The sequence below is a fragment of the Sus scrofa genome, chromosome 7 (genome assembly GCF_000003025.6).
Source record: "Sus scrofa isolate TJ Tabasco breed Duroc chromosome 7, Sscrofa11.1, whole genome shotgun sequence".
NCBI classification, from domain to species: Eukaryota; Metazoa; Chordata; class Mammalia; order Artiodactyla; family Suidae; genus Sus; species Sus scrofa.
Genome location: NC_010449.5, coordinates 99,326,871 through 99,353,747, shown reverse-complemented (window position 1 = coordinate 99,353,747; position 26,877 = coordinate 99,326,871). Strand labels below are relative to the sequence as shown.

At 40.1% G+C, this 26,877-nt stretch overlaps 1 protein-coding gene across 4 annotated transcripts in view; it reads right to left on the bottom strand.

Moving 5' to 3' along the window:
- Positions 1-26,877, bottom strand: part of GPATCH2L (G-patch domain containing 2 like) — a 50,756-nt gene that overhangs the window by 22,544 nt on the left and 1,335 nt on the right. Inside the window, exons 2-9 of one of the 4 annotated variants that reach the window (XR_002345562.1) lie at positions 25,320-25,991; positions 15,718-15,782; positions 11,034-11,210; positions 8,872-8,951; positions 6,004-6,071; positions 4,673-4,825; positions 2,803-2,883; positions 2,394-2,479 (exon numbers count right to left, since the gene is read on the bottom strand). Coding sequence is in view for 3 of the 4 variants with exons in the window: in XM_021097999.1 (XP_020953658.1) it covers positions 2,394-2,479; positions 4,673-4,727; positions 6,004-6,071; positions 8,872-8,951; positions 11,034-11,210; positions 15,718-15,782; positions 25,320-25,981 (1,193 nt within the window). In the remaining variant the exon portion in view is untranslated. Of the gene's footprint in view, positions 1-2,393; positions 2,480-2,802; positions 2,884-4,672; positions 4,826-6,003; positions 6,072-8,871; positions 8,952-11,033; positions 11,211-15,717; positions 15,783-25,319; positions 25,992-26,492; positions 26,555-26,877 lie in introns of all 4 variants that reach the window. The other 3 variants (XM_021097999.1, XM_005666353.3, NM_001243404.1) reach the window with 3 other exon arrangements.

Sequence of the window (26,877 nt, the reverse complement as noted above, 5' to 3'; positions counted from 1 at the left end):
GTATTTCCCTAGAGCTGAGCACACCAGAAACACAGCCTAGGCTTGCTTATGTTTCCAAGCCCAGCCACAAGCACTGCAAATAGAGAACAAAGATAATGATGTGGATAATGGGATACACAAACAATAAGTTCACACCCACTCCAAGCCAAGGTGAGGCCTTACAGGTAGCAGAAAATATGATAAAAGCATGAATACCAATCTCAGCACAGCACAGCTCTATGTAGCAGAAGTAAAGGAAGGAGGGCAAATGATCCACTTTCAGCATCTAACATGACATGGTGCTACTCATACAGTTTTCCCAAAGAGCGTACACGGCCCTTGTTTAATTTGGTATTAAGACAAAAAGCTGGAGGACTGTTCTATGGACTGAAATCTTGTGTCTGGTTCCAAGACAGCTTGGGCACTACCACCTCTAAGAAAAGCTACCTGAGCCTGAGTTAGGCACCGCTCCTCTGTGCTCCATGTCACTCTGGTGCACACCTTTAGGCACACATCACTCCAAATTGTAGCTGTCCATTTCCACACCTGACTCTGCCAGGAGGATAAAAACTCCTCCTTAAGGGTAGTGCCAAACAAAGCGCCAGGCACATAAAAGGGAATCAGCAAATGATGAAAGAATGAATGATGCATGTGACTAAAGAAAACGACGGTGTTTAATATTCCACAATTTCCCAAGTTCTTAGTTAACACCACATGTGGTAGTCTCTCTTTGCAAAAGACCTTTCCTACTGAAGCACTACTTTTCCAGTAGAAGGCTGGGCAGCAGGTTATAGTGCAGAGTTTATTATTATAGCCTATAGTGGAATTTCTAACTGTATCCATGAAAGAATATTTTGTACACTCTACACCCCAAATCTACGAACACATCCACTTAAGAACATGTTAAGAAGAAAAAAAAATCATCATGGAATTCCCGTTGTGGCTCAGCAGGTTATGAACCCTACTAGCATCCATGAGGATGCACGTTTAATCCCTGACCTCCCTCAGTGGGTTAAGGATCCGGCATTGCCATGAGCTCCAGTGTAGGTCACAGATGCAGCTTGGATCTGGCACTGCTGTGGCTGTGGTGAAGTCCGGCAGCTGCAGCTCCGATTCGACCCCTATCCTAGGAACTTCCATATAACTCAGGTGCAACCCTAAAAAGCAAAAAAACAAAAACAGAACCTTGGAAAGAAATTCTTTGTGCTTCTAGAAATAACAGAAGTTCTATGGTTTGGCCTATGTGCACAGTAACTCGCTGGGGCAGGCTTCCAGTGAAACCATATTTGCTCTGTGAGTCACCCAACATAGAGAATTTATATTCAGAGGCACTGGTTTCATTCTACTACAGAAGTGCAGGATTCATTCTGACGAAGGTATGCTGAATGCCCAGTAAGTGCCAGAAACTGTGTTAGGTGCTGGGGACACATCAGGGAACAAGATAAGGTCCCGGCACTTCTAAGCTTATATTTTAGTGAGAGACGGGGGAAGGTAGGAAAAGAAACCAATAAACAGTCATTACAGACTGTGATTAAAGCTCTAAAGTAAAGAAATAGATAATGAGTGGTGAGCGGTACAGGTGGCCCCTTTAGACAGGATGGTCTTGAAGGCCCCCCGAGGAGGGGCCAGAGCTGAAAAGAAAATCATGGAAGAAGAGCTCCAAGATGGTGGGTCAAAGCAAAGGGAACACATGTGAAGGTCCAGCGGCAGAAGAGGATTGTGATTTTTTGAAGAACAAATGGGAGCTCCCTGGCACAGGTGGATCTCCTCCCCAGTGGGGAGGAAGAAGTCTATGAAAGGAGGTTAGACATGAAGCCAGGAGTCCGATCATGCAGGGTTTTGCAGGTCATGGCAACAGCCATTAATAATGTTTTTTTGAAGATGGGACATTTAGCAGAAGAAAGATAGAACAGGAGCCAGAGCTCAGGTCAAAGCTGAGATTTAAATCACATACTAGGGAGTTCCCACTGCGGCTCAGTGGTCAACAAAACCAACTAGTATCCTTGAGGACACAGGTTTGATTCCTGGCCTCACTCAGTGGGTTAATAAGTATCAGGCATGGCTGTGAGCTGTGGTGTAGGTCACAGACACGCTTCAGATCCTGCATTGCTGTGGCTGCGGTGTAGACCAGCAGCTGCAGCTCCAATTTGACGCCTAGCCTGGGAACTTCCATATGCCTGCAGTGAAGCCCTAAAATCAGTCAGTCCATCAATCAATCACATACTAGCCATGTGATCACAGAAAAGATACTTCAATACTCTGCCTCAGTTTCTACATCAGTAAAACAACTACTGACTTCAAAAGGTTGTTGTATAGATTGAATTAGATAGTATACACAAACATACTTTAATTTGAAGTGTTAAAAAAAGAAAAACAGTATCATCTGGAAAAAAACAGACCCTAGAAGAAATTACCTGGCAGAGCAGTGTGCTGGTGAACATCTCCGGTGAGAAGCATCAGCGAGAACATCCAGGGAGTAAAGGGGAGAAAGAGGATTAAACTGCAGGAACAAATGAGATTATTTTAGTAAGGTTTATGAAACAAGACTGATCCTAAAGGGCTGCTACCTGCTACTCCATTACTTTTCCCCCTTTGTTCACCTTGGTAAAGTTGAGCCCATTCAATAGTGGCCCCATGAATGTAGCAGGGTTAATCTAGCAACCTCAAAAACAGGTTATTCCTTGGTAAACAACAACTTTTCAAAAACTTCTGATACACAATAACTACTTACGTGGCAGGAGGTAGTACTTTCTAAATGACAAAAAGGGAACTTATGCCTATTGATTATCAGCCCTGTTCCCAAGGATACTAGCATGAAATTACCTTTTCATTTCCTTATCCTGGCAGATGTTTCCAGTGAATAACTGGTTAGCACATACCAGCAGCAGTGTAGTGGAAACAGAACTAGATTAAGAATTAGAATACCCAGCGTTTAGTTCCAGTCTACCACTGAGTTGCCATATATTAAAAACTACAAAATCTATCTGTAAAATGGATGTATCACTAGCCATCTTACCTATTTTATGGGGTGACTGTGAAGACTAAAGAAAATATTGCCTTCAGTTTATAAAGTAATTTCAATTTCTCATCTATAAAACATCCATTCACCTAAAAAGGGGGTTGTAAGGATCAACTGGGATACTATACATAAAAGTACCTCACTTTATGTTCACTAGCTTTCTTTGGATTTTTTTTCCACAATAAATAATCCTCCCTCCAAATTTCAGAACTAAATATGTATCAATCCTGGAAGACCTCTAATTTCAAAAGAACTTAAAAAGTATACAAACTACGCAATTGTTCTGTCATAGAAGTTCCAGTCCCGGAGTTCCCATCGTGGCACAGTGGTTAACGAATCCGACTAGGAACCATGAGGTTGCGGGTTCGGTCCCTGCCCTTGCTCAGTGGGTTAACGATCCGGCGTTGCCATGAGCTGTGGTGTAGGTTTCAGACGCGGCTCGGATCCCGCGTTGCTGTGGCTCTGGTGTAGGCTGGTGGCTACAGCTCCACTTCGACTCCTAGCCTGGGAACCTCCATATGCCGCGGGAGCGGCCCAAGAAATAGCAAAAAGACAAAAAGACAAAAAAAAAAAAAACAAAAAAAAAAGAAGAAGGTCCAGTCCCAATGCTGCTAGCTATATAACTGTGAATGAATAGTTTCAATCTCATTTGTAAATAACAGACCTGGACTAGGTAATCAACACAGGTCTCTCTGTCTTTAGATCCTCTGGTGCAAACACAGTACTATAGCTTAGCATTCCCTAAACTTCAGTCTTTCACATCCCACTTTAATGACTTTTTCCTTATCTGCCCACCACCTGCTCTACTACTTACTATTTTTCTTCATATCATTATTTTTACTCAGCCTTGTCCTTACTATATTTCCATGAAATGACAAGTTTGATATAATGATCACATTTGTCTACTATAAACTATTGTGACTTAAATTAAAAACCATGTATCTATATGCTATCTAAGTCAGAGAAAGACAAATGTCATATGATGTCACATATGTGGAATCTAAAAAAGATACAGGAGTTCCTGTCATGGCTCAGCTGTGGTGTAGGTCGCAGATGAGACTTGGATCCCACCCACACTGCTGTGGCCCTGGAGTAGACTGGCAGCTACAGCTCCAATTCGACCCCTAGCCTGGGAACCTCCATATGCTGCAGAAGAGGCCCTAAAAAGACAAAAAAAAAAAAAAAAAAAAAAAAAGATAAAGCAAGCCCTCACCCAACAAAAATCAAAAGCTTCAAACATTAAAGGAACATATTGAGAACCACTGTTAGCAATTTTAAAATTATGACCCCTATAAAGGCCTTGATATTAGAAATGCCAAGGCCCCCTCAGGGGTAGCTAGGGAGAAGAGTAAGAGGCTTTAAGGCCTCAACTGCCCTTCACCCGAAGCAGCTCTACCTTCTATTTCACGTTTAGGATTCAACATTGTACTTAGCACTCTATGCTGATGCTGAACTAAACCATAAGCAGATAAGGTTCCTTTTGATTTCTTACTGCAAAATTCAAAATTAGAATAAAAACTGGATTCCTATGGAATGTGTTACAAGTAATAAACTGAAAGTCGCCATTGAACCTAAAAAGGGGAATTAGCTACAGTTCTTATCCATGTATATAAGATATTCTTGGAAAACAGTCCTCCAAGAAAATCAGAATAATTTAAGGAAAGGGAACCTTACCTCATGTGCACAAGCAGAAATGTGAGGAAAATCAGAAGTCAACGCTTTATTCTTTCTAAAGAAAAGGAAATCAAATGATAAAATAAAGATGACAAACAGAAAAGCAATCTTACCTGATTTCGCTCTCTTTTCCCAGTTGATGGTAACCAGAAACTAAAGAGAGGGAGAGAATAAAGGGAAAGAAAACAATAAAAGACATGGTAGGAAAATTATAGAGAGGAAAAGATAAAAAGTGAAGACAAAGAATGAGAAAAAAATGGAGAGGAGAAAAGGTGATGTTAAATGTATATGAACTTTTTTCCTCCAGAGAATAACTCTTCAAAGGAAAAAGAATGGAATGCAGCAGACTGGACACTAAAAATAAACTCAAGATTATGGTCTATCACCAATGCACTCTCAGCTAGCTGTGCAGTGAAGACAGGCTTCCCAATTCAACAAGGGCATAAACAACATTCACGTCTTGCCTATTTTATAATTTAAAACTTCAAGAGTTCCCTCTGGCTCAGCGGTTAACAAACCTGACTAGGATCCATGAGGATGCGGGTTCAATCCCTGGCCTCCCTCCGTGGGTTAAGGATCTGGCGTTGCCACGAGCTTTCATATAGGTCGCAGACACGGCTCAGATTCCCACATTGCTGTGGCTGTGGTGTAGGCCAGCAGCTGTAGCTCCGATGAGACCCCTAGCCTGGGAACTTCCATATGCCTCTCAGGTGTGGCCCTAAAAAGCAACAACAATAACAAAAAAGCTTAAAAAAAAAATAAACTTCAACCAGGCTGGATGGGTGTAGGATCATAATTGGACACTGACCATGACATGTACAGGAGACATCAAAAGAAAGCCAATTATGTTAGGGGACAAGGCTGTCACAAGAAAGGGTGGCATGATTTTCCTATCACTACACATACGCTTTCCAATTGCACTTAGCACAGAAGTTAGAACGAAATGGTATTTCTCTGTCTAGAGGTCTAAAAATGGGAAAGGCATATAGGAGAATATAGAGGCAATCACCCATTTTGAACAAAAAATTTTTTTAAAGATAGAAAAATTAGTTTAAGAAATAACATCCTATTGGAAGCTACTTTTATAATGTATCACCTATAGACATAAAAAGCAAAGAAATAAAAACTAGCCTGGAAAGAAAAAACATCTCTCATGAGTTCAGGGTGTTAGCCATGTTGGGTGTTAGCCATGTTAAGTGTCTTAAAGTATCAATCTTTAAGAGGTTCTCTTTCAGCTCTAAAAGAAAATTTCCAGGTTCTAAAATAAAACTTCCCTCTGCTGCCTCCTCCAAGGACAAGCTCTGATAGCCGGTAAATACATAAGCACTTACTCTTTCTGCCGAGGATCACTAATGAGGTGGCTTATCCTCTCAGTACCCAAATTACTTATGCTGGTCTCCTGAAGAGGCAAGGAAGACAAGAGTGTCATCTAACCACAGAAACAAATATGTAAGTATGACCTGTTGTCAAGCTCACACTTTCCCATAATTATACCAACAACCCCAAAGGCACATGTCAAATCTCAATCCTAAAACCCAACAGCAAACTATGTATCTTTTTGTAGGACCCTGCTGTAAAACTACTGCATGTTATTCTAGATTTATTTTTTTTTAGTGTTCAAAAAAAAGTCACTATAAACATGTTTTTACTATATATAATATTTTAATATAGTGAGTAATACTTCCTGGAGTATTTAAGGTATATCAAAATAGAAACACTTGAAAAAAAATTCAACAGCAGCCAATTTTTAATTTTTAACAGGCCACCACACCAAGCTCCCTAGTCATATGGTTACAGCTTCAAGAGCCTTCATAATGGGACATCTACTGAGTACTCACTGGTAACACTGAAGTATCCACTGACTAAATGTATACATATCAAAGAACTTTTGTTACTTACAAAAATCGTCACCCTTTATTTTGTCTGTTAAACATCATCTCTTAAAGTAAAAATAGGTGTTTGTATAGACTGGTTCTTAAATCTGCAGTTCTCAAGACTGTAATAGGAAGTTATGCCCACAAGACCACAAATAGTTCAGAAACTAATCATCTCCAAAAAACTGGAAAATGGCATAAGGCACTCACCCTTCATTTAACTTGAGTACATTTACAATGCCTACCTATCACAGAACCTAGGGAAGCATACCAACAGTACATGAGCAAGCGTTACGCACGTCTGCGTGTTAAGATGAGAGCATAAGTCACGGGCATAAATGTCAAAAATGGCAAGCCTGTTACTCAAAGACATTTGTTTCTGGGCAAATGTTGTTATCTGTATTCATCTATGTGTATGGATTAGCCTAAATATTAGGATACACATTTTAGCAGAACTAGCTATAGAAAAATTAAGTTGAGGTCAGACTTTGTAAATGAAATGGTTTCACACACTGTATTCTTCATACTCTTCATCCCGAACACCTAGGCCTCTGGCTCAGACATGACCATGGGAGTCGGGCCAAGGGAAAAGATGGGTGAAAAATGAGCTATTTGTTACAGCAGAAAAATTATTAACTTAAAGTGCCGTAATGTTTAAATTTACAGTTTATTACTGTGTAAATTACAAGCAGTACTTTGCGTAATTAGCAGCTCGCTGGCAGGGAGCTGTGAATGAAACTCATTATTTATGATTATAATTTAGAAAAAGAGAAGAGAGATGGGGGAGGGAGAGGAAGAGGGAGGCAGAACAGTGACCTCTGGTAGAAATGACAAATATCCCTTTAAGGTGATGAAGATGAATTAAACAAGTAAATATTATCCTATTCATTTGAAATCATTAAAGAAACATCCAATAGGCCCTACTTTCCTTCCAGGCAAGCTACAGGGAGACTTCAGGATGAAATGATTTACTTCCATGGAAGTAGAAGGCTCTTATTTTATAGGAGCTGAGACAAAGTTAGGTAGGTGGTAGAAAGAACATCATCTGTCAAGCCGAACCAATAAAGAGAAAAAATCAAACTGTCACTCTGTTTCCCACTCCCAGCCTCCTGCCTCCCTCCACCACACATACTCCTACCCTGCTAGCTGTCCTGTTAAGAATAAGCCCCCAGAAGAGCAAGTGCAGCATTTTATTGCCTATAAAATGAGTAATCCAAAAGAAGAGGTATCATTCTTCCAATAATCAAATGTCTTCCTAATTAGAGATTTGAAATTGAATTTAAAGATAAAAATAATATGAATTCATCTGAAAAATAAAGAGCCTCATGTTTTTTACAAAAAAGTTTCCTGATTAATCTACAAAACAGTAGCTCCCTGAGGGCAGCCAGAGTGTGGCTCTGACTACTACACATCTGGCTGGACACAGAGCCTGTCGCGCGTAGCCACTAAGGATGCTTACTGAGTGAACAGATACACTAATGCTCCAAAATGCCTCTCCTGTCCTTATTCTTTGTCCACCACAATCTTCTCTGACTGGGTATGAGCCTCAATCTTAACCTATTTTCAATCTCAATGTCAGAGTAAAAAATAAATTAATTAAATTAAAATTTTTAAATATAAAAGAGGGAGTTTCCTTGCGGCACTATGAGTTAAGGATCCAGCGTTGACACAGCAGTGGCTCAATTCTTTCTACTCTGCCACTTCTATCTGGGCAACATCAGACATTCCTTAACATCTCTGAACCCATTTTCCTCATCTGTTAAAGGGAGTATCACCTTTTTTATAAGATTTTGGGGAGGATTAAATGAACTGCATGCCTAGCATGGTCCCTGGCAAAGGCAGAACTGAGTCAATGGTAGATATTCCTCCCTCATGGCCAAGGAGAGCTCTTCAAATTTGTTAACAGCCCCCCCCCACCGCAGTTTTTTTCTTTTTTAATGAATTCTAGAGTAAAAGACCAAAGTTAGAATAGAAGAAGCATTCATGAATTCAAGAGGAGTCATAAAGAAGCCAAGAGTATTTCAACTTATATAATAAGATCAAAAGAAAAGAGGAGACAGATCAGGTCTGTAGATTTCTTTACAAACAGAAGGCACTGTCACAACAGTGTTTGCAGTCAAAATTTCTGTATGAATCAAGCTTCATCTTTTATTGTGTGTATTCAGTCATGTCCTATATAATGTTCACTCTTGTGAACTTGGAAAATACCTTTGGCTTAATTAACCCCAGGGAGTTCTGCAGCACCTCTGATTATCCACAGAATATACAAATTCCACAAGGAATATTACTTTCCCAACTAGCCTAGCAAACAGGGAGAGCCATCACCTTCCCAACAAGCCTTCTTCGCCCCTTTCTGAGGCATCGAGCTGCAGCTCCAGGCAGACGATTAAAGCGAGCATGGTACCCTTTAAAAAAAAAAAAAAAACAAAAAAAAAACGACCTCAGTACTGAATACAGAAGATTTATTAGCAATGATAGGCTTCTAGTACACCAAAGGCCTTACTAAACTGACCTTAAATTAGTATCACCAGGCTATTTGCCAAGGATTTATTATCCCCACGTCTTTGTCACCAGTAGTATGATCTTAGGCATGTCATTTACCTCCAACTTAGGCATCCTCATTTATAAAAGAGGAATAATCACTTGCTCAGTCCTATTTTACAGGATTGTTTTAAAGACTCAATGAAATAGCGCATGGAAAGTACTTCATAAACTGAAAACACTACATAAATATAAGGTATTATCAACAAATTCTAATTACAAATTAACTGTTAGCTATTATCTCAAAAACAATCTAACTCATGAAATAGGTAAAAAATAACATGTATGTATAATCCCTTTCTTTTTCCCTAAGAGCTGTATATGTTCTCCATATAGAAGGACAACTGAGAGTTTCCATCATGGCTCAGCGAATCTGAGGACACAGGTTCAATCCTGGCCTCGCTCAGTGGGTTAAGAATCCAGTGTTGCCGTTAGCTATGGTATAGGTCGCAGACGTGGCTCGGATCTGGCATTACTGTGGCTGTGGAGTAGGCCAGTGGCTACGGCTCCAATTTGACTCTTAACCTAGGAACCTCCATATGCCACGGGTGTGGCCCTAAAAAGACTAACTAACTTATTAATTAAAAAAAGAAAAGACAACTGGAAGAATCCACACAAAATGTTATCAATGACTCTGAGTATGAGTTACAGGCCTTTAGAAGCTTCTTCTTATTCTTGCTCATGTGTACTTTAAGTGGTCCATAAAGAACTTTTAGGAGTTTCCATCATGGCTCAGTGGTTAACAAACCTGACTAGCATCCATGAGGACACGAGTTCGATCCCTGGCCTTGCTCAGTAGGTTAAGGATCTGGCGTTGCCATGAGCTGTGGTGTAGGTCGCAGACGCGGCTTGGATCCTGCATTGCTGTGATTGTGGTACAGGCCAGCGGCTACAGCTCTGATTCAACTCCTAGCCTGGGAACCTCCATATGTTACAGGAGTGGCCTAAAAGAAAAAAAAGACAAAAAGACAAAAAAAAAAAAAAAAAAAAAAGAACTTTTAGAAGTAGTTACTGAAACGTTTATGAAAGTTAATAAGGTAGCAAACAATGTGCCTCAGCCAGGCATGAGTCTTTACCAAGAACCAACTGCTCTGAGAAGGCCTTTCAATCACCCAAATTCATTATAATGAAATGCTATAGAATAGGAATTTATGGCTCTTAGTGTAATTCTGATCGCCAACAGATGCTCAACAAATACCTGATAACTGATTAACTGGCTGATAATTGATTACCAGGAATCTTTGCATCATAAATTTAATGAACCAAAAAAAGAAACCTCTGAAACAGTTTTGTTCAATGTCATGATATCTTAAGCGATGACCCTGATGTTCCAAGGAAATGAAGTAACTGTCACAGTCACAGAGCAGGGGAGACAGTACTGGAGAATATTACCACCACACTTCCTTCCCCTGTCCTAGGTGCATTCCACTCTACCTTGCTACATCATAACCGACGGAAAACAAAGGGAAAGGACATACGTTTGTGTTACAGTCCACAATAATGGAGTTACTAAAATAAAAATTTTTAAATATTTTTAAATCATCCATTTAAAAAATGTCATTATACCTTGTATGTGAACGCTGTTACTGAAATCTGCTCTCTTCCAAGATCTACTATTTCAGGCTTCCACTGAGCACTCAGAAGCCCATCAGTTTTCACAGCAGGACAAGCAGCAGTGACACACTGCTAGGCTTCTTAAATCTGGCACGAATGGCAATGGCAAGCTGAAGGAATGCCCTGCTAATGTATATATATTCCAAGAGTCTCCATGGACTGATTTAGGTAAGAGAACCTCAAGCTTTGAGACTCACCCTTGAATTTTTTGAGAAAAATCCCTGAGCTAGTTCTAAAATTCAGGTAGTTAGCACATGCTTACAGGTGTAAGTATGCTTCCCCAAAGAGAGCCATAAAAGTGTGAGGTATATTTTGGGCTCCTCAGAACTCACCTCTCTGAGCTGGCCGAGAAGGTAAAAGGAATGTGGAATCTGAAAGTTTATCCAGTCCGGAATCCATTCTCTCTACTTCCGAGCAATGGTCAGGAGCCCACTTGGGCAGAAGGTTAGGAACAGTGAATCCTGGGACACATTCTCCTTCATAGAACCAATCACTCTGCTCATCATCCCCTAAAGTAAAGAGATCCTCCCATAAGCTAGAATTTTAACATGCTCTATGAAAAACCAAATGGAAAGATGATTTCTCAGCGCTACAGATTTAAGAACACTTTAAAAACAAAGTACAAAAAAATTGTTTTGATACTTCTTGATCCATACTACAATGAAAACAGGGACATTAAACTAGTTTCACATAAACGTCATACTGTGGTACACTCAACTGATTTTGATGGTAAAAACTAATAGAGTTACCACTTACTAAGCCTTAGAATCCATGCTAAAAATCTGTAACTTTGTTACCTCTTTCAAACCTTATGCTAACTCTAACTTATAAATTAGGCAACTAAAGCACAGAGAAGTCAAGGTCAAGATAGTAAATGAAGCTACTGTTTGAACCCAAAGCCTAACTCCAAAACCTGTAACACAAAAATAAACTGCCTTCCATGTACCATTCTAAGTGTTATAAATGAATTTGAGGGTTCAAAGCCCACGAACGTTTCTCAATTCAAAACTAGGTATTCCCAAGGGATTTCTTGCTATATTTGTGTTTCTCATAATAGGTGAATAAACAATGTATATCCATAACTTGTTTCACCCTTGACAATTCATTAATGGGACAGAAAATCATCCTGATGGCAATCCAAGCTACCAGGAAAAAAACTAGCCATAAGAAAATCCCCCAAGGCTTGTCAAGAAGTTATGCAATATGCTCAAGGCAATACTCTTCATTAATGACAAAGTCAAGACTAAACCCATACAGCCAGAGTCCTGGTTCAAACTTCTTTCTACCGGATATAAATATAGCATCTCAATTTCCAAATTGAGCTTATTCCTGCCCATTAAGTGTAAGATGGATAACTTCATGTCTGCCACCCACATCTCTTTCAAGACAGCAAGGATGAAGGAAATTATTAAAGAGTTCATACTGCATTCATGCTCTAATGTGTTCTGGATCCCAGGGAAACTGCTCAGGTCATGCTCATCACATGAAGATTCATGGACCACTAACAGGATAATAACTCAATGCAGAAATCTTTAAAAGGGGAAAATGAAGCCACTAAAGATGTTACTTGAAGTGTTGGCTTATAAAAACATACTGCCAACAGCTATATTTCTAAAACAATGGTTCTCAACCTTTAGTGTGCATCAGAAGGACCAGGAAAGGTTACTAGAACATAGACTGATAGACCCTAACCCAAAGTTTCTGATTTTGGTACAGAACAAAATATCTGCAGTTCTAACAAATTCCCTAGTGACTGATGCTAAACTGGTCCGGGGACCACATTTTGAGAACCACTGCCCTAAAAGCATCTCACCAAACCATGTATAAGGATGAATTAAAGACAGGCATCAGAATTATCAATGATTAATTTTACTACAAGTCAATGTATTAATTCTTTCATATCCTTAAGTATTCCTTAGGCCATTTAGAGTATATTTAGCTAGATCATATTTTCTGATGACAAACAGCAGGCCACAATGGAGTTTTTTTTGGTTCTTAAGCTTTCACTCAAGATTTTTTGATAATATAAAAAGGGACTCACTGGACTGGAAGGAACCCTGTGAGATCATCTAGACCAGCAGTCTTCAACCTGGGTTCGCTAGGATGCCTGATGCAGGAGCTCCTCAAAAGAGTGCTGCCAGGGAATAAGGGAAAGACTCAGTGGATCAGGCTCTGGACGGCCTGCTCCTCTAGGATCTTGCTTTAACCAAAATAGGTTTGGTTGTTTTATAACTTAAGGTTCTATGTATAATCCTGTTTGAGGGAGAAAAGGGAGCATTTTCTCCTTATCTGGGTTCCCAAATAACTACTTATTAAGAGCTTATATATGTGCCAGGCAATGTGTTACCTACTGAGGTACCGAATAATAAAAAAGTCATGCCTCTGAAAAGCTTCAATAGCACCAATGCTATAAACAATAACGTAATAATATGGTGATAAGAAAGCAGTAAGGACAGGAAAAGAAAAGAGTTAAGGGTTCTAGATGACCCCTACACGGAGCAAATTAGAAATCCTTTAGGAAACATGCACACATTTAAATGGGGTATTTGAGATTTCAGTGAAGTGATCATTTACAAAGGTTTAGTCAGTATTAGGAGAAGCCAAAAGGATGCAGAAGCATCCTAGAGCCAGCACAGCAGGGAGTTTCTGCCATTCCTAGAGGTAGAGAGAACTGTGGTTACAGGAGAAGCAGCAGCCTTCCTATACACAGAAGAACATAATCATGACTAACCTGCAGTCCAACGGAAAGGGAGTTGGGGAGAACTGTAACCCGATGTGGTACACTGCATGATTGTTTCCAACTCTTCACTACCTCCCTATAATAGAATGATACACCCCTGCCCTTGGCCCTTTCCCCTTGAGACAGAGCACACTTCCTCATCTAAAAATACTGGGTTTATGGTCATATGACTTGCTTTAGATAGGAGAACATTAGTGGATGAGATTCAAGCCAAAGCTTTAAATATTCATATATGGTCTGGTTTGGTCATTTGCCATGCATATCTGCCACCAGGAGAAGTCCATGTCACAGAGAGCTCATTGTTCCATTAGTCTAGGTCACAGAATAAGAAAAAATGAGAAGCTACAAACCTAACTTGAAGCCTGGAGACCAGCTGAGCCCAAAAAAGATCAATTGAACCACAGCCAACCTCAAGTCCCACAGCAAGAAATTGATGTAGTAAACCACTGAAATCTGAGGTCTGCTAAAGAGTATTATCATAATAAAAACCTGACTAATACACCCAGTCTTATTTACCTCCTTCTCAACAAACCTCTGCTGTTGCCTCCTACTGGCCAAACCCAATGAGAAATTGAGGCCAAGAAAACCTACACATGGAGTCCATAAATATGCCCCAGAAGAGCAAAAGGAGAACTTTGTCTTGGAAGATGACCATTCAAGGAAGAGTAAGAATGAGATTTCAGGCAGAAAGACCAACGTAAACAAAGACATAGAAGCAGTAAATAACGAGACTTTGTGCTGAGAACTCTAAGCATATAAATATTACCAAAATGTGTGAAGTTGAGGCAGAAACAAAGAGGAAAGCTAAAACTATAAAATATTCTACAAACATCCATAATACACCAAGGATTCCTTAACAGTGGAAAGGCTTCCCAAAGGTCCCAAACTTAACCTGTTGTAATAGGTCCACATTTTCATATACCTCTATATACATATTCTATAGCCTTTAAGAGGTGCCTTATGATTCTATATAGAAGCAAAGAAAAAGAAAATGAGTATTCTGAAAGTATGCTCCAGTCTTTCCTAAGAAATCTAGACCCTAATTAGAGCCCACACAGCTTCTAATGACACTAGCTCCCTCAGAATCAGAAAATGATAGAAATGAACTCACAACCTCCATTATGGCAGGAAGCTCAACAACTCTATCTATGTCCCCAACTCTGGTATGGGTGAGATACCTTCTCATGATCTCTCTCCAAAATCAGGACCTGGAACCTAAGTCTCACAGACACAGGATCCCTTCAGTTACTAAGGAGCCTATCCGTATCAATCCAGACATGTAGCCACCATGCTTCTGTCCTTCAGTTAGTTACTTAACCCTTGGAGAAAAATCACTGGATTTCATTAGGGACTTCAGAGATTTTCCAAATCCCTTATTTAGATTAAGAAAACTAGAAGCCAAAGGAGCTCTTAGAAATTCTTTTTTGGTACACAATTAGTATGACACTAAGCAAGTGTACAGGACAAGACCAAATTACTGTTTAAGTAGTAAAAATAAAGAATAATTAACATATACCTTATTCACAGTGCTCACCAAACTTCAGAAAGATGTTTTCTATAATATATTAGCCCAGAACACTACAGTGTTCTGTAGAAATAAGACTATAAAATAATTTCTCTGTGAAAATAGGAATGTCTTAACATCCAGTAATAATGAGGTTATTTTGGAGTTCCCGCCGTGACGCAGTGGTTAACGAATCCGACTAAGAATCATGAGGTTGCGGGTTCAATCCCTGGCCTTGCTCAGTGGGTTAACGATCCGGCGTTGCCGTGAGCTGTGGTGTAGGTTGCAGACGCGGCTTGGATCCTGCATTGCTGTGGCTCTGGCGTAGGCCGGTGGCTGTAGCTCCGATTCGACCCCTAGCCTGGGAACCTCCATATGCCGCAGGAGTGGCCCAAGAAATGGCAAAAAAAAAGACAAAAAATAATAATAATGAGGTTATTTTTTGGTTTATAGAAGCAACTTCCCAAAGTCCCATCCTTGACACTATAACCCCCTGGGATCAATAATTCTCAAAGTCTTAACTACCTGCAAAAAAAATCACCACAGGTGCTTGCGAAAAAATGCAGATGCCAGGGGCCAACTCTAGACCTATTTAATTTCTAGAAGCTCATGAACCTATAGTTTTAACACTTTGACAGGTGGCTCTTATGCCCTGTCAAAGTGTGAGAACCACTATCAGACAGCCATCGTATTCTCAGGAAGTTACTCCCAGAACCATGAGAATCTTCCCAGAAACACTGAGCCAATGTCCCAAGGCTGGGATCAAGATTACCTTGCCGTCCTTCATCATTGGTAAAGAGCCCTGTGTCACTGCTGCTACACACACTGCTGGTTTCACTGAAAAAAAAGAGTAAGACACAAGAGAATGCATCAGCTCCAGTCACAAACAAAGCATGTCTATTCATCTTCTGGTTTTCAGTAAATGCTACATAAATGGAATGAACTCCTTCAAATCAGCTCTGTTGCCTCCCCTTGTACGGCCTCTGTGTCATGTCACTGCACCTCTCTAATCCTGTTTCCATGCACATAAAATGTGGATGGACTGCACCGAGGATGGGATGCTATGAGGCATGTGAACCCACTTTGTGAGGCTGTAGGGCTATTATGTGAAGGCAAAGGATAAAAGAGTAAAAAGCTACTTCTAGGGCAAAATTCTTACATGTTCCCAAATATTATTATTTCTGAGGCTAAACTAATAGTAATTTCCTCACTTGCATTCTTATTAAAATAGTAATCTAAATTCTAAGGGACTCAAATCTATTTTCACTTTAAAAGGAAAACTAATATGTGGCCTATGAAATCTAGTATTTTTCCTGCACTGAGTTCACCCGAGAGGGAGACACTGCTCTCAGCAGATATCTAAATGAGTATCTCAAGAACAGGTTTGGTAATTGAATTATTAGGAAAACTATTAACATAGACGGCTACTATTAATATCAGTAATACCATTTTTTGGATCTACTACAGGCCAAAGTACTAAGTGCTTTATAGTCATTACTTCATTTCTTCTACCACAAAACCTTATAAAGTAACTATGGCAACCTCACTTTACAGATGAAGGTATGAGGCTTAGAGAGGTTTAGCAACTTGCCCAGTATTACACAGCAAATAAGCAACAGGGCCAGGGTGGCTTATCTCCATGTGCTCGTTGAATGGCCACCAAAACATAGGTGGTACAGACAGATTCACTTCATTAACTAAAAGTAAATTCCATGTTTCTCTATTCATAAGATACTTAAGAATTTCAGCACTTCTCATTTCTCATTCTCCTGAAAATGTAAACAGATTAACTGAACTAGGGAAAAAGTATTCCTTTGCTTTGTGCTACTTAAAACATTCACACACAGCTGAAGCTCTCGCTGTACTTTGACTACTATTGCTTATTAGCTAAATATGCATCATACATGCTGAGCACCAAGAAAACTAATCACTAACTCACTTCAGAGAGAAGCTCTCCTCCTTAATGCCATATCTGAAATTTTAAAAATAAATATTCAGGGAGTTGCCGTCATGGCTCAGTGGTAACAAACCCAACTAGCATCCATGAGGATGCAGGTTTGATCCCTGGCTCCATTCAGTGAGTTAAGGATTCGGCGTTGCCATGAGCTGCAGTGTAGGTCACAAACATGGCTTGGAACTTGCCTTGCTGTGGCTGTCGCGTAGGACGGCAGCTATATCTCCAATTCAACCCCTCGCCTGGGAACCTCCATATGCTGCAGGTGTGGCCCTAAAAAGCAAAAAAAAAAATCAGAAATTCCCTTGTGGGCACAGTGGGTGAAGGATCCCACACTGTCACTGCAGCAGCTCAGGTCACTGCTATGGCCTGGGTTCGATCTCTAGCCTGGAAACTTCTGCGTGCTGCAGATGTGGCCAAAATAAACAAATATTCATCTTCAGTATACCTACTTAAAATACAACAATATACATTCTGAGGCTCTATACTTTGTTTGCTTTTATAGTTCTTGAGTGTCCCTCCTTTGAAATCAAAGTAAAAACATTCTTTTAGTAAGTTTTGGGAAAATATTAGTCCGAGAATACTATTCCTGAATTTAGCTTCACACTAAGTTAGGAACAAGTTTCAGAAGACCAGCAGCCACCTGTGGTAACCAGGCTCCCAGAGATTGCCAATGATCCCAGCCTCCTGGTATTTCACACCCTGGTTGGCCTATGTAACCATCAGCAGAGGCAGGTGGAAAGGTATGTCACTTCTAAGACTAGGTTATAACTGACAATGGTTTCCGCCTTGGGCACTCGAGTGAGAGTTCCCTCTTGCTCCTCTCTCAGACAGTTCACTCTAGGGGAAGACAATTACCTTGTCTCGAGGATGCTAAACAGCCCTGTAAAGGGGGCCACATGGAAAGAGACCGAGGCTCTCCAAGAGGAGAAGGAAACGAGGAAATGAGATCTGCCAAAAGCCCTGTGTGTGAGCATGGAAGTGGCTTCCTTAGCCCCAGCTGAGCCTAAGACAACTGTAGCCTTGACCAACAGTTTGACTGCAACAGTGTGAGACTCTGAACCAGAGTCAGCCAGCTAAGCTGCTCCCAGATTCCTGACTTAAGGAAATCTGAGACTATAAATGTTTTATAAAGTTACTAAGTTTTAGGGCAATTTTCTCTGCAGCAACAGATAATAACAGAATTTTTATGAATTCTTTCATGAAAATAATTCCCCTCTTCCTAGCTCTAGTGCGACACTTCTAACTTCAATAAGACATACCTCTCTGAATTCCCACAATGGAAAGGAAAAAACACAGCTTGTCCACTGACCTAAAATCTTGCTAATTCTTTCATTTCTAACCATGGAAAACTAAAAACTTAGAACTGAATGAGAGTAATTTATACCTTTCACAATTACAGTTAAGGAGATACAGAATTAGTTTATCTTCTATAATCAAAAGTTGGTATCAGTAAGTTACCACTTGCGATTCTCATTCAAGATTAGCCAAGTAGCTTAAATAAGAGGTGTCTTTTACATCCAATTTTGAAAGAAAGAAGCAGGACAGAGTTATGGCTTACATCATCATGCTAAGAAGTAAGGGGTTCTCATTTTAATGTTTTATTAAATAAAAATACATTTAACAAAAAAATATTGACTTAGAATTCAGAAAAGAAGAAAGGTCCCTCCTACACCTATCATCCAAAACATCTCTGCTCAACTTTTTTTCCTCCTTCTTCCTGGATTGAGGTGGTACATTTGTAACCATATGTAATTAGACTACTGAGTCCAGAAGTAAACATGACTGAGGGATAGGTTTTTCAGAGAAGTACCTCACACCAACCACAAGATTATTCCTGTAGCAGGTTATGAGAATGTAACAAGGGAGTTTGTTTTTCAGTTTCGTTCAGATGGTACCACAAAAGGTGGCAGCAACCTCTCTACTCTCACACATTCATTTACGCAGCTACTGTAACCAGGTACACTCTGTGGAGATGATAATTTTTGTCAGGACTCTACTATTGACCTATGGGATAGGCCTTAGAGAAGTCCCCCTATCCTGAGACTTACCTTTTCTTAGAGCTAACAGAGATTCATCCTCAGTTACATGAAATGTCTTTTCAGAGTAAACTTTTAAAGAGCATACACTCTGAGACCTGAATATCTGAGAATTAATTTCTGGTGCCTTTCCACCTGAAATCTATCTTAGCAATACATAAAATTCAGAGAAGGGGCGGGGGAAGACAGCAACATTCCCCTCCTCAAAATTCTACAGGCAGGTCTAGCCCCTCACATTCAGTGCCGTGGGGATGAAAGCCAACCTTATTTTCATCCCTTTTGAGACTTTTCCTAATAATTGCTCCACTCTCACCACCAATGCAGAATGCAAAAATACTGCCAAATATGTCTAAGGAGAGGTCTCTTTAGTTTTCCCTTCTAATCTCTATACTCAATTTTTTTTCAACCCAGGAACACGTTTTCTCTTCAGCTATACAAATTATTCTTCCACATCAAAGCTTTGGTTTCTTCTTTGGGAATATTTACATACTTGCCGATCGGGCCTCTATTCTCTGTCCTCCAGATCTATCATCTTCTCTCTCACTTTTATCTCCTCTCTGTACATTTTGGGAGAGTTTCCAAAGTTTTCCACATCACCAACTCAGTTTTCTGCAGAATGAATTGTCCTTCATTTTAACATTACAATTACATTTTGAATTTCCCTTCACTTTTTCCTCCCATACTAATGGGTTTGATATAGTTGTCTTACTGTCCTTATGACTCATTGCTCCTGTTTCAAAGTGACTATACCTCGTTGTATCCTAACGAAGATTTTCTAGAAAGTTCTTCTGGTTTCCACTGGCAATCATTTTCAAAGATGTGCTCTTCCTGTGAACATTCAGGATGATGATCTCTCTCCCTTATTCTGCAGAATTTGTTCAATGGCCTCCTGTTGAGAAGTGCTTTACCTAGAATTTGGTATACACCAACAGAAAGGGTATGTAATTACCCTGGTCCCATTCTCTACTCCCTTGGATATGGGTAACGTGCTCTTCTCCCATCTACAGCTGGCCAAGAGGATGATGTACAGAGTCCCTAGCCTAATTCCCAGTGTCACTGGTAGCATTTCATCTCATCCAGCTATGCTGGACTGAGACGGGATCTTCTTCTAACCCTCACTGATTCTGAGCCCACTCCAGGAGTTTGCAATAAATGAAGGTATATAAAACATTACAGTTTCCAGAATGCACTACTATTAAGAGTGCTTCTTCTTTCTCTCTCCATGCCAACAGTAAACTACTCTTGGAGACTGCATTTCCCAGGACGCAACACGCTATGACTACCTCCTCCTGCCAAACACAAAATGCACACACTATGATTCCCTATCTGAGAATATCCTGGGAGTTACACCCTCCAAATAGAAACTGAAAGATACTGATTGGGAAGTAAAGGATGAAACAACACTCTGGCTCAAAACTGAAGCTACCCAATTTTATGACTGAACCAAACCCTTCCTTTCTGAACCAAGGGCTGACTACCTACCGTCAGGGCAGGCTCAGCACTGCTTATGTGGACTTCCAGCTGCACCCTCCAGTGCAGCTCTATTAGCACTGGTGTCGGAGAAAACCTGGCCAATAAGTTAACTTTAAGTCCTGGTCTCTGGCAATGTATGTCTGCAATGTTTTATGTTTTCATAAGTATTTGGGGGAGCAGCTGAGGCTGCTTACCAGATGCTTTTTAAAATATGAAGTTACAGTGATGAGAAGGAGGTTGTGACCGAGAAGAATTACAAAATCAGTGTTGCAAAGGGCCTCAGAGGTCATTCAGTTCAACCTCTCCAACTCTACAATAACTCAGTAAGTGGTCGCCAAGCCCAGGGTTGAATCCCTCCAGTGATCTAGAACTCACTACCTGGTAAAACAACTCACTTCATTTTTATAAAGTTCTAATTTTCAGAATGTCGTGTTTTATACTGAGGCAACACTTGACTCTGTACTTTCTACCTATGAGTCCAAGTTCCATCCTCTGGAGTCACAGAATAATCTTAACATTTCTTTCAAGAAGACAGATCTTCAAACACTAAAGTATCAACTCCACCTTCTAAGTTGTCTTTTTCAATTGTTCCTAAGGAAATAGTAGCAGAGCTTTAAATAAATCTATATAAGCACACTATGCTAGCTATTCAATACTCTCAAATGCAATGGAACAATTTGCAACAAAGGTAAATATCCTCTTGGTCAGAACAGAAAACAGAACATCCTCAATCTACCATATATATTCTTTCCCACAGTTCCAGTAACCCCTGATTAATGACCTCCACTTGCAAAGGAGGCTACTTACCTTAACCATGAAATAATGAATGCTATTGATCCAACAAGCTACTGCTATAGAGTGTTATTGATCACCCAATCTTTGGTTAAAATGGTCCTCATTTAGCAATTTCACTGTCGCAAATACCTGGAGCAAAGCACGCTCATAATTAAAGAGTTTGAGGGAGTTAAAGTGAGAGGTGATGGACAGAGATCTCAGCTTTCTCTCATTTATTCTTGCTTCTGAGCTATTGTTTGTGTCAGAAGGGATATTGATTTTCTATAAAAATAAGAAAACAAGAGGCACCAAGGGGCCGCAGAAGGTCAGCTTGGGCTAGAGAAGGAGGGGGAAGGTTTAGCACTCTATCTCTGTCACTTGGCTTCCAAGAGAAGGGAATATTTTCTTTCCTGTGAGATCAGCTTCTAATACATCACCTTAGGAAAGCTCCTGACTGCAACTTCAGGCCATCACCAAACCAATTCACTTACGAAAGAAGAAAACTATACTTAAGGGAAATAAATTCATGATCTGTTAGTGAAGAATAAAGCAAAATTAGGCTATGACTCACCTAATTAATAGCTGTTATATAGACAATAGGAATAAAGATCAGTAGAAAATAATTTTACAAAAGAGTTGTTCCATTTTAGAATGGAAAACACATGCAGAGAAAAATAATAAAATAATAACTGCTTTTTTCAGGCATTAAAAAACTACTACATCATAACCACTTTCAGTTCCTCAGAACTCTTGAGGGATTGGTTGGGTACAGAATTGAAGGAAGAAGGGAAAGAGAAAAGCAAAAATTATCGGTTAAGCTGAGAATTACTCGATGTTTAGTTAGCAGGGTGAATTTAAGGAAAGTAGAAATAAAGTTCTTTGACTGAAACATACATTTTCAAACCTAAAACACCTAACACACACTTTTTAAAAGAACTCTATCCTTTGACTAGGCAAGTAATACTTAATGACAACTTCCTCCTAATAATTTTGCAAGCTGGATCATTTACTGACAACTCTCCATACCACTAACAAAGAGTAAGCTTCACACTTTGATTTGTATGCAAATAAAATGGCTCATCCAAGGAGATTTAAATAACCAAGAGGACTCTTGAAAGTATTACCTTTAATGCAGAAAAGAGGGAAAATTCTGACAGAACCAACTCACTAAAACAGTAAAATATCTAAATCATAAACTATTTCCTACTTAAACATACTCAAATGATGGTTCTTTTTTTTTTCGTCTTTTTGCCATTTCTTGGGCCGCTCCCACAGCATGTGGAGGTTCCCAGGCTAGGGGTCGAATCAGAGTCATAGCCACCGGCCTACACCAGAGCCACAGCAACTCGGGATCGGACTCGAGATACACCACAGCTCAGGGCAACGCCGGATCCTTAACCCACTGAGCAAGGGTAGGGATCGAACCTGCAACCTCATGGTTCCTAGTCGGATTCGTTAACCGCTGCGCCACGACGGGAACTCCCGCTGGTCCTATTTTATGAGGTGTGCCTAATAATTCCTCACTGCTGACAGACTGAACATAATATGAAGTCAAAGAATAAGTAAGAATCACCTTCTTTCCCCAGAGGGAAAAAAACACAAAGCACTTCTGTTTGTAACTACAGATGAATTAGCATAAGCAAAGGTGAACTTAAATAATTAGATTTTAAAGAAGAATTTTTCTCATTCTTTGTCTGCAACTATTCCACCCATTATGCCCTCATAGCTACACGGATTTTGGTGTCCACCAAAGAACTCTGGGTTCTTCGAAAAAACTCTTAAATCATGGGCCAGGGAAATAGCCCAAATAGGGGAACAAGGTCTCCTCAACTTGAAAAGAATAAGTATTTCATAAGAATTGCTGCCTATCTCAGTTTATCCAGGCTTTCAGATAACTAGAATATATATTATCACAACTTGACTAGAATGTGCAGCAGACATGTCTGGGGTAAGAAGAATCTAGAAAGACCGAAGTGCCTCACTGCAACGTTACAGGCTCTGTATCTGGAACCACACTTGGGCTGTGATCTCAGAGTAGACAGAGTTAACAGTCGCTCACACAATGATGTCATGATTTAACAAGAAATTCTGGGGAAGAAAGATACACACCCAAAAATATCATCCCCAGAAGAGATTTTTTTTAATTACCATTCTTAACAGCAAGATGATGACTATTTGGTATGTAAGCTTGATATTAAAACAAACTTGAATGCCTCAATTGAGGGTTTCAATATTGTGAAGTCAACAAGTTGACTAAGCATTTCTTGTTTGATTACAAGTAGCACGATGAGGGGAATAAAAATCTTTATATTCCAAAATTACACATACAAATTGGGTAAACAGGTCTTAGAATACACATTAGAGGAAAATCATGAAAGCCAAATTATAAGCCTACCTAGGTGCACAGACTGGCAAATATAAAGTTAGTAAGAAAAAATTTTAAAGCCGGATTAAAAACCACCTATGAAATGTACAGGCACACAGACCTGAACAGCTTTTCCTATTACTGACAAAGCATCACCTCCAAGTTCCTAAGATTTATGCCTTTGTTTTTCAGACAAACGTCAGAAGCAAAGTCCTCAGAAAGGTCATCCGTTATACACAGTCATAAAAGTTAAGAAGAGAGAGAAAAAGAGCCATGAAAAGGCAAGCTCAGAGAACACCACAACATCATGGTTAACTATGAGCTGCGTAATCAAGTCTGAGGTCCAGTTTTGCTACGGGGTGACCTCGGGCACATCACCTACAAACTCATTACCTCCACTTCCTCTTCTACAAAATACAAATAGCGGTACCTACCAGACAACGGAGTTGTGAACATTAAATAAGAATACATGTTCCACACAATAATACAGTGGCTGGCACACAGTTAGTGTTAATAAACGCTAACTAATATTAAAAATAATAGAATACAGTGGTTCTCAACTGAGACTTACTCAACCCACCTGGGGAGCACCCACAGAGCCATTTGTTTTGATACTATGAAAGGAGGGGACAACAGAGGGATGCCATACATGCTGTAAGACACGAGACACCACAAAGAACTGCCGCATCCAAAATACCAACGGCATCCTCACTGAGAAAAAGATATCACACATTAATATTCATAATAATATTAAAGTATCAAGCCAGGGAGTATATCAATAGTCCTAGGACTATCTACTTGAGATGTAAAAAAGTTAAAAGCCCCCAAAATTACACTGACATTTTAAATGTGCACTCATTAGAGACATATTTTTCCGGCCTGATGACATCTGCTGTAAGACTAATGAGATTCAGTACTGTTATTTTCATAGCCTACCATGTGTTCAGACAACTTGCATGTCAGCCATAAAAATAAACTCAATAGTCAAACTGTAGGTAGCATAGAACAAAATTAAAGCCTATAAATATCTAAAACCATGATTCTTAATGGGTAAAGACAGTTACCAGGAACATTTACAAACTCCGTATGCCTGACACCTGCATACTTCCCCCCAATCCACACATACACACCCCCCAGCCTCTGCTGAGGCCCTGGTTCTAAAAAACAGAAAGTATCTATATATGAAGTACATGGCATAAAGAGCAGCAAAATGTTTTAAAAATAAAACTCTTGGTTATACATTTGAGGTACATGTTTTAAACAATTTTTAGAAACAAGTGTGTTTCTATAAAATAAGCCTTTCTGGAGTTCCCGTCGTGGCGCAGTGGTTAACGAATCCGACTAGGAACCATGAGGTTGTGGGTTCGATCCCTGGCCTCACTCAGTGGGTTAAGGATCCGGCGTTGCCCTGAGCTGTGGTGTAGGTCGCAGGCGTGGCTCGGATCCCGCATTGCTGTGGCTCTGGTGTAGGCTGGCAGCTATAGTGCCAATTAGACCCCTAGCCTGGGAACCTCCATATGCCACGGGAGCGGCCCCAGAAAGGCAAAAAGACAAAAAATAAAATAAAATAAAATAAGCCTTCCTGATGTAGGCAAACAGGACCATGAATTTACTTTAAGAAGCTAAACACTACCTGATTAGTTAAAGGAGCTACAAAGTCAGCATTACAGTGGCAGGGGTGAAAGAAAGTTGAACTCATCAAGACTGGGGATTTGTGCTTTGGGTAAAATTAACCAGGAAAATCTTTGACTTAGTAAGGGAGATCTCACCATTCTGACATGTTCTCATCAGAACCCTGTTTTTGCTCATCTGCTTCACACTCCATCCTTTCCTTTCTTCCTGTTTTGCTTAGGAAAGTCCTCGTTTCTCCTGATTCACACAACCCATGACCTGAGGAGGTCCAAGGAGTATTCTCTTTCCAGCGGGACAGACGCTGCTTCTTAGCAGACTTGAACCTGCAGCCTCTCTCGTAGCTCCAATCTGACACCTTGAGTTTCTGCTGAAGGCTGGCAGCCACCTCTGATGTCACTCGCTTCACCTTGCGACGGCGTCTGAGCGGTCGACAAGGTGCATTTTCAGTAAAGGAGTCAGACTCATGCCAAGAATGTTGCTTACTCTTAACAATGGCGTTGAGAGCTGGATGCCTTTTGGCTACCATCGTGTCATCAGAGTCACTAAAATTGGTGACTGGGGCCATTTCTCGACAGTCCTTAATGGCTTCATCCAGACTTGACTCAGAGGCCTCACTGTAGCAGCAGGTATGCTCTGCCAGGTGAGTGAAGTCTGAACGGCGCTTCCGGCCTCTCCGTTTGCGAAGCTGCCGCCTCTGCTGCCGAGGGCTCAGGGCCATCTCCTCCCACAGCTCGCCGAGCTTATTCTGCTCAGATGTCTGCTCCAAGGCTGAGGCTAAGTCATGTACCAGCTCATCCATGAGGCCACATCTGCCAAATGGAAATTCGCCAAAAAAAAAAAAAAAGAAAGAAAGAAGAAAAAGAAAGACTCAGGATCTGTTGTTTTTGAATAATTTTAAAAAATTGATCATGGAACTGCAGAGTGCACCCTATCTATAGCAAATAAAGTCACTTTTTACCTGGCTACACTTAGACTCTATTCCTACCATCCATACTCCCTTAAACCACTAAACATAGGTGTCTGGCACTTGTTAAATTCCTGAGGTCAACATATTCTTAAGCACCAGATGACAACTGGGTTGTTAGTAACAACAAGCAAACTCAGTGAAATAAACCCTTCCCATTTTCCCCCAATTAAACTTGCTAAAGTAAATTACCTGATGATGAGATCTAAAAAGATGAGAAAATGTCTCATGAGATAGGAGCGGAAAAACACTCAACTTCAAAACCAGGATGAAAGACTGTTCTATGGTCTGGGGTCACTAATAAGAGTGCTTGTGGCAGGAACAGAAAGACAACTTAGTGACATACTTTCTGGAAGACTGCTTGCAGTTTTAGTGATCCAAGAATTTATAGTGACCCAGGCTTGTTCTCTGCATGGAAAAAAAAAAAAATCGGCACCCATTCTGGTCCCAACTACCACCCAGAAGCTACCAAGTAAAGAGCCTTATAGAGTACATGAATAATTAGAATCTTTTAAGTTCTCCTCATCCTTCAGAAAAATAAATTGAATGATCAACCAAATTCTGTGCTTAGGGCCAGATAATCACAGGATATAACTGAGGCTGAAATGACAAGTATGAGTGGAGTCTACAATGTCCAGCTAACAGCTTTCCAAAACTTCCTATTTTTCAACTTATTCTTGTCAAACCATCATACTTCAGGGATCACTTCACAGGCAAACCTTCCAGATCCT